This window comes from Microplitis mediator, chromosome 6, assembly GCF_029852145.1.
Source record: "Microplitis mediator isolate UGA2020A chromosome 6, iyMicMedi2.1, whole genome shotgun sequence".
NCBI classification, from domain to species: Eukaryota; Metazoa; Arthropoda; class Insecta; order Hymenoptera; family Braconidae; genus Microplitis; species Microplitis mediator.
In genome coordinates this window covers 15,067,407-15,076,251 of record NC_079974.1, presented here as the reverse complement: position 1 = coordinate 15,076,251, position 8,845 = coordinate 15,067,407, and the positions used below count along the sequence as shown (strand labels likewise).

Here is an 8,845-nt window from a genome sequence, read left to right as displayed (position 1 = left end):
GATAAAATTTTTTAGTTGGAATTTTTACCAGAAGACTTCGCGAGAAGAAAAATAAAAAAAAAACTAACTCCGGGAACGCGGTAAATTCAAATGAATAAGAATAAATTAGTATAAAATAAGAATTTTTTATGTAATTTATTATTTTTAATCATTTGAAATTAATGTCAGGTGATCATCAGTTACCTGAAGTTGGTTATTTTTAATGGATATTTATCGTATAGAGTTATGAGCTGTCATATTGAAATTGGTTTGCCTTCTAATTCCAAAAAATTATAATATTTAATATAATTTTATATATTCACCATTCGAATTAATTTTATGATACTATTTTTTTATCAGAGAAACCATTTTATCAACAGAAGTTAAATTCAAATTCTTCTTTAACTATTTTAAATTTGAGACACTAAGGGGCAGTTTTAAAATCCAAAACTTTATTAATCTGAAATTAAAAAAATCATGATCCTGAAGTTAGCAGACAATTAACAATTTTTGAATTTTTTTTTCAACAAATCAATGGCAAAAAAAAACTAAAAATATGCGAATGTAGAAAATGCGAAAAAACTAAAGATGCAATTTAAAAATTTTTTTTTTTTATGATTTATCGTTTTTAAAAAAATTAAAAAATTATTAGACGTCGGCTATCTTCAGTATTATTAAATTGCAGGCTTATTTGATACGGTAATTAAAAACTTACTTGTATTTTCATATTTTAGGAAACTTAAGTTAGCCGACGTCTAACAATTTTTGGATTTTTTTTTAAACGATAAATTGTAAAAAAAAAATTGCATCTGTAGTTTAAAAAATTTTCTACATGTGCATATTTTTATTATTTTTTTTTTTGTCATTGGTTTTTTGAAATAAAAATCTGAAAATTGTTAATTGTCTACTAACTTCACGAGTGTGAATGTAGCAGACATCAGACAAATTTAAAATTATAAATAAATACAGTAAATAATTTAAAAAATAATAATTATAAAAATGCACTAATTAATTTTTTTAAATGCGCATTTTTTCAAAATTTTGTAATGATTTTTAATTTGCCTTATGGATGCTACATTCACACTCATCTAACTTCAGGATCATTCATATTTTCATATTTTATCTGTGAACGTAGCTGACAAGTGGCGATTTTTAAAATGTTTAAATAAATAAATAAATAAAATGTAAGTCGAATTAGAATAAAAAGTTAAAAAAACGTATTTAGATATTTGAAAAATCAGTACGCGCATTGTTTACATTAATTAATTTATTTATTTAAAATTTATAAATTGTCATGTATCTGCTACATTCACACTCATTAGTATTTTTACTTTTGTTATTTATTTTTCAAACTGCACATGATAAAATCCATACATCAAATAAAATTTATATTCATTTAAACTAAAATATGTAATTTTATGTACCAATTTTAGTAATGTTAAAATATATACAAATTCAAAATAATGGCGCGCTAAACAACTGACAGTACTGGAGAAAAGACAACACGACCTCGCCAGCTGATGTGACGTCACACCAGCAAGCCATGCGCGTACCATATCAACAGAGTTTCAAGTCTTTCAATACCAGATCCTCAGCAGACTGTTTTTAGTTGTGGAGTGCCCGCGACCCGCGAGACTTGTGAGAACATACACCAAAGCTGGAACACCCTGAGCCCTGAGTGATGCACAAGAGACACTCGACAGCCATAAAAATACAACTGCAGTGACAGTTTCTCCAGTTAAATTAACAAATATTTATTTTTATTCGTGTTGACCGGTTTTCATTTTTTTTAAATTTAAATCAGCTTTGGTGTCAAGTTTATAATTTAATAATTTAATTTTGCTTTAAAGTTTAAATAAAAATTGGCTGTCAGAGTTTGGAAGACTGCTTGGAGTTGGTGACAGGTTTAAAAAAAATATAAAATCAACTCGGTGCAGCCTTCAACTCCAAGGGCTCATTACGGCTCTTGTGATAGAGTAATAACTCCATTACTATGCCGTTTATCTCCAAGGACTGGCGTAGTCCTGGTGAAGAATGGGTTAAAACCGTCGAGGGATGGGAGAAGAAAAAAATTCTCGAGTGTGCTAACAATAAAACCCTGTCATTATTAATACGGTACGTCACCATATTTAAATATAAAAAAACTATACTAATAAAATAAACAATATGTAAGTACACGGTAAACATGATTTTAATTTCCAATGTAATTTCTTTGTCTTCCACTCAGTACTGGCTTATATACTCCAACATATCAGCATACAGCTGTTGAATCGATCGTCGACATCTTTGTTTACTAACTCGTAATGTTTACATCTTTTTCCTCCTTCTTTCTTGTTCATATCCACCTCCACATTTATGTTAACGTTTAAATAATCCTGAAATTTATTTATAGATAATGAAAATTTAAATAAATTTAAATGCGGCCCTCAGTGAGTTACAGTATTGGAGTTTTGTGATGTCGTAATTTCAATTTAAATTAAAAAATTATTCGATTCCTTTGTTCCAGTCTAGGCTGACGCAGTTAGTTGTATACGTTCCAAAAACATCGCTAAATATTGCGCGTATTTATATATATGATATTCTTCATTCGTATATATATATTGCAATATGTACTGATACTTAATTTATTTAATACTGTAGCAGCTTGTGAATATAAAGAGGAGAAAAAGGAAAAGTCTACTATTTGAATTACTGTACATCTACATATATAGATATACATGCATACATATATAAATATATAAAGATTAATAAAAGTACACATACATAAGTAAAGTATGTATTTGTTTAAACGTGAGTAAACTTTCCTTTGATACATTATTATAATAATAATGCGCGTAAACTGTCAGATCGATCAATTACTCTCCCCTTCACTGCAACTACTCTGTACTCTCTTTGTTTAAATTATTTAATAGATTAATTATTGACTTATTTATAACTACAGCCGCACTTGACCGTCAGGTAAATTATACATCAGAGTCCAGCAGTCCAGACAATTACACACGAGCTATTTGTAAATAAAACAAATGGCAGTTATTACAATTGTTATTTTTTATATATTTTTTTGTTGTTGTTTCGTCACGCTTTCACAACCGAGAAATGACTACCAAGATTCGTTTCTATCTCGTTGAACGTTTATTAGCCTTGAGGTAAAATAATAAAAAAAATAAAGGAGTCATGTACAAACTAGTAATTTCTAAAGTTAAATTTCTCGCGTATTATTTATAATCAAATATGAGATTTTTTAATGATATACGATAGAAGATTGTAAAAATATTTCAGTTGTCAATTGTTGGATTTTCTAAACACAAATTCATCTTTATTCTAACATGTATTTTATTTAATATTTCCTTACCTAAAATATTCTATTCGAAATATTATTCAATATATATTGTTACATATATGTATATGTTTACTTGAGGAAAAGAATACTAGTATGGATGAAATTTTATGACCTTAGGTACTTGGGTCGACGAGAGAGGACCATGTTCCAAATAAATGCAAGCCAATATGTTTTTCTTCATATTGCACTCATATAAATATATATATATTTGGAACTTAGACATGTTTTTTGTAGAAAATAGAAGAGGTTGTTAGACCTCAGTGTGAAGTAATATTAAAAGAATAAGTTAGTCTTCAACAAACATCTGCAGAGTGAAAACATATTGCGTTAATAATTCCAAAAGGACGTATTTTTATACGCCCTTTTGGCTTTAGTTACTGTTTAAAATCAAAAAGGCGTATAAATTTTTTTTTTACTGCTAATCATATTGTACACTAAAAAATTGGGAGTGATTACGGACTTTATTCAAATCCGAATTTACTTGGAGTTCCGGAGTTTAAAAAAAATCACTCCGCATACGGAGTAAATAAGGAGTTGGTTTTTTCACCGGAGCGATCTGGATTTTATTTAAATCCGTATTCACTCTGATTCGAAGGTTTGATGTTAAAATAAATTTCTCTTTGAAGTAAATTTCACTCCAAAGGGATTAAATAAATAAACAGTCATCCGCTTCACATTCACTCCGGATTTAATCCGCGTTCACACCGCAAATTTTTTACACTGTCAACTTATTCTAAAAATAAAAATTTTTTTCAAATTTTCAGCTTTGAATAAGTCTACAATATGATTACCAAAAAAAAAAATATTATACACCTTTTTGGTTTTAAACTTAGTGACTAAAATATAACTTTTGGGAATTACTGACGCGATATCCTAGAACACCTTTTTAATAAAAATAATTTTCATTTTTAAAATAAATTTATTTGATTTAATTCACGATTGTCCTACATCAAGTTCCAACATCGACTGCAAAATTAAGAGTAATAATAATAAAAATAAACACGTTATGGTCTGGCGACACGTGTATACATTAATGTCATTATTAATCGATTGATGGTTTGTTTCATCATTATTATTTAATATAATAATGGAAGTAAAATAACATAGACAAGGGAAAGATGAGGGACAGAACCTTGGACGACTAGCTGTCGATTTTCTTGATGTAAAGCAAAGAGAGATGCCCGATATTGGTTTGACCTAAAATTAAAAAGTAGGTCATGACCTACAATTCGCTTTGCACTAGTTCTAGGATTACTCCTTGTACTTTTAGATTTTTCCTCATTTTTTACTATTTATTTTATACATTTATCCCTTGGCTTACTACGTATATTACATATGTTAAATGTATCACGTATGGCGCAATATCCCACCTACGAAACCGCAAAATTGTATATATGTCAGTGTATTTTTTTATTTTTTTTCAAATTTTCTTTTACTCCATTGATTCTCAATGTAATCGCATATGCAAATAATTATGTGACAAAACAAATCATTGAGTCGAGACGGATAATGTCAGCGTTCGTTGTTGCGTAATTTTTAATGCACAAATTAGTGTTGGTGTGCATGCTATGGCATTAGTAATAATTTATAATACATTATATATATATATACTCTACTAAACTACTTAAATGCTTTGGGGTTCCCTAGAGTTAACTGTAAGTGAAGTAACCAAGGTCATCCTCGATAGTTAGTGACCTTTTGCGAGGTTCCCTTCCGCCATAATAATTTGACATTGAGAATAAGAATTTTATTTAAAATTTTATAGACCTTCTGGACGACAAAATAAAATAATTATAATTATAATAATAATAATTACTTTTATAAAGTAATAAATTGTATCTTAGGTTTTGTATACAATATGGACAGATCAAAGTGAGCTTTAATGAGAATTGATCATCAGCTCATTGATTTGTTGTTCACGCAGAACACGCGTGGGTAAACCAGTCAATGAACCAGAATAATGACGTCATTTTGTTTTGTAGATTAAAAAAAAATATATAATAAAAACATGACCATGATTTTCATGACTCGTTCTGTGGTTTGTAATGTCTACGGTTTTTTACTCAGCTATGTAAATTATTTTTTTTTTTGCGTGGGATAATTTAAACATGAATTTTTTTTACTTAAATTGCAAGGTTTCTTTGAACTATTAATTAAAACTTAGAAATTTTTTAATTACTAAAAAAAAAAACAAATTAATTGGATGAGTAAATAATTTGAAAGACGTCTATAATTTTTCAGCGTTTCTTTAAAATTGTTTTGGTAAAACGTCTGAGCTGGAAGCATTTAAAATAAAAAATTTTCTCGTAAATATGTACTGCGTAAAAGTTATAATAATACGTTTTTCTGGTTTTTTAGAACCGAGAAAGATGGAGACAAAGCTCGTGAGAAGGAAAAAGAAAAAGAGAAGAAAAAAGGTAACTTCCGGTTGGAAACACTTAAAAAAAAATTTTTTTTTAAGCTGACAAAAAAACATACATCAAGTAAAATTAATTATATTTGGAAATTTTCCCTTTTTTTCCTGTGTGTTTTCAGAAAATGCCGTCCAACCTCACTGTCACATTACCCTGAAGTGTACACGTGAGGTGAGTGACTCTTCCGGCGTGAATTCTATATTTAACTTATTCTGGCTTAACAAACAGCCAGGATAACGAGGATTAAAAATGTGCGACAAGAGGAAACTCGAGATTTAAAATAGATACGAAAGTGAATATAGTTGATTTCCCATTTCAATGCACACGCGCACAACGCATACCCTCGGATTTTCTCTTTCAAACAGAAAAAAAAAAAAAACATAATAGTAATAAAGTAAAATAATAAGCAGACAAGAGCATTAGAGAAAAAAAGATGGGATGGAAATGCGCGAGCAAGCCAATGGCAATTATTCTTATGTTCTAAATTTGTAGATCGCCGGATTCAACGGACTGAGTGATGCACTCAAGAGACTGGACTTTTTGTCAGCGGTTCACGATTGTCGACGTTTCAACTACATCGTGCGGCTGTTGGATCTGTTGGTCAGCCACACAATGGGTGGTCTCAGTGGATGCGCTCAGCGTGTGCTGTTCAATATGCTGGAAGAAGTTACTCTGGAGGTTTCTTGTTCGCAGCAGCAAACAGGAAGACTCCGTAGACTGATTGAACGTGTCAGGGCTTTCAGCGCTAGCTGCTGCTGGGGCGGACGACCTCTGGGTTCAGTTGTCCTCTGGGAGAAACACAAGGCTGCTTTGGATAGAATACTGCAAATAGCTTCATCTATCACGATCACTCAGGTGAGCTTTGCTGTACACTGGTGTCACAATATGTCTATAGTTAATTAATATCGGCAGTAATGATTATGATTGATGTGTTGACTCGTGTGTTTTTAGCCTGATGAAGAGCAGCATCCGCAGTGGTCTGATCTTCCAGCAGAATGCAGACGTGAAGTTCTTTTACGTTTGAGTGATCCAAGAGACATCGAGGCTTCGTCAGAAGCTTGTGAGCATCTGGCAGCACTCGCACAGGAGCAAAGAATTTGGCGAGAGCTTGCTCAGTATCACTTTACTCCTCAGCAAATAGCCACGACCATGCAAAACAACCCAGGAAAAGATTGGAAGACTTTATTCACTATTGCACGAAGGTATAAAAAATGAAAAACAATTTTTACTTTTATCTTTTATCAAATAAATTTAATTATTCCATCGTGTTTTAAGATCAACGACTAGATTACCGAACGATCTTTGATCGGAAACAAGTCTAAATTTACGTGCAATTAAATATTTACGGATAAGAATCTGTGATGAATTGATGATAAATTATATTTTTTAATTGCCTGAGTTGTTTATTGCAAGTGAATGAATTTTTTTTGTGCTGGATGTACAGGTCTTTCGGATTACGTGAAGAGTACGCGGAAATGATTCAACTCTGTCGGAATTGCCGCTGTCTCTTTTGGCGCTCACTTGGTCATCCTTGTATTGCTGATCAAGATCCGGCATTTCAAGAAAAACTTGCTGATGTCGATCAATCATCTCTTCATGTTCCAATACCACCGCAAACTTTTCTCAAGTTCTTCTCTCTGTGAAAATAATTATAATTAAAACTAATTAATGATTATAATCATGAGAGATGAAAAAATTATATAAAAAAATAATAAAAATTATTAAGTATAAAAATACGTTAAAAAATAAATAAATAAATATATATGCATATATATATATATATATATATATATATATATATATATATATATATTTATGATATATGCATGTATATGTATATATTTTAAATGATAGTGAATTCAGTCTCTAGAAATATCTATTGTTGGCCGTTAAATAAATAAACTTTTATTGTAATTTGCTCTTTAAAGTATTAAAAGTCAAAATTTCGTAATAATTTTTGACATTTGCGCTATAGAAAAATGAAATAGTATAATATATATATACATATAAATATAAATAATATTTATTTTGTGGAAAATACAGAGTTTAATTATTATAGAAAGTCTGGTAATATAATCATACGTCCGCGAAAATAAAATATTTATAATTGATTATAATTACATAACTAATGAATTAATTAATCATCGAAATCACGACGAATGTATACAATTTTTAATTATTATAATAGACATGCTCGTCAAACGACTGTCTTACGAAACATATTTTATCTAATAATTATTTAACGTCCATTGAAGATCTCTTCCAAGAAAAAAATTTAAATTTATCGCGTTTTTTTCTTTTTTATATTATAATTTTTTAAATATTATTTTTATTATTACTGATGACTAATTGGTCTTGAAGACAATTAATCATCTAACTAGTAGTATTTCGTGTTTTGTGATGCCTCTAGGTGCTTTTGGTAGCTCTATTATTATTGTTATTACTATATAAGTTGTTATAATTTTTTTTACTTAAAGTGTACTAACACTTGGCACTATTTACACATCGTAACAAACCAATGCTGTGTTCTCACCATCGTTTATTATTTTTTAATTGACAAAATAACTTTTTACTTCATCAAATGAAATATAATTATCATATCTACATGTAAATACATATAATATATATATATATATATATATATATATATATATATATTTCTGTAACGCATATGAGAAGAAATATTTAAATGAATGAATACTAATGTTGGAATGAAAAAAAAATTTCTGCAAAGAAAAACTGGAGCGTACTCTTAGATCTTGGCTTTAAATTAAAATTCATATGTTCGAACTTGAGTTAATATATAAAGAAAATAATAAATATATATATAAATATTAATTAAGAATGAAATTAAAAAATATACGTAATGAATTGAACACCGCTGAAATATATAATCGTTATAATTGTGTAGTTGTTTGTCCAAATCCTTATATATTATAAATGTCAAATGTAATTAGAAAATAAGTGATGAATTTAAACTGTTCGATTTTCCTCTTAATGAATTTTGCTATATTACATTATTAATTATTTAAATATTTATATATATTATTAATCGTTTTTTATTACTATTAGCTTATTATAATTATATTTATTATAATTAATAATTTAATAA

At 28.9% G+C, this 8,845-nt stretch overlaps 1 protein-coding gene across 1 annotated transcript; it reads left to right on the top strand.

The window, feature by feature from the left end:
- The first annotated feature begins 1,546 nt into the window (after positions 1-1,546).
- On the top strand, positions 1,547-8,389 carry LOC130669523 (F-box only protein 32). Its single transcript, XM_057472474.1, has 6 exons — positions 1,547-2,094; positions 5,678-5,736; positions 5,855-5,904; positions 6,226-6,588; positions 6,685-6,935; positions 7,178-8,389. Exons 1-6 carry the CDS (start codon positions 1,973-1,975, stop codon positions 7,374-7,376), a joined length of 1,044 nt encoding a protein of 347 aa, XP_057328457.1. The 5' UTR covers positions 1,547-1,972; the 3' UTR covers positions 7,377-8,389.
- The last annotated feature ends 456 nt before the right edge of the window (positions 8,390-8,845 follow it).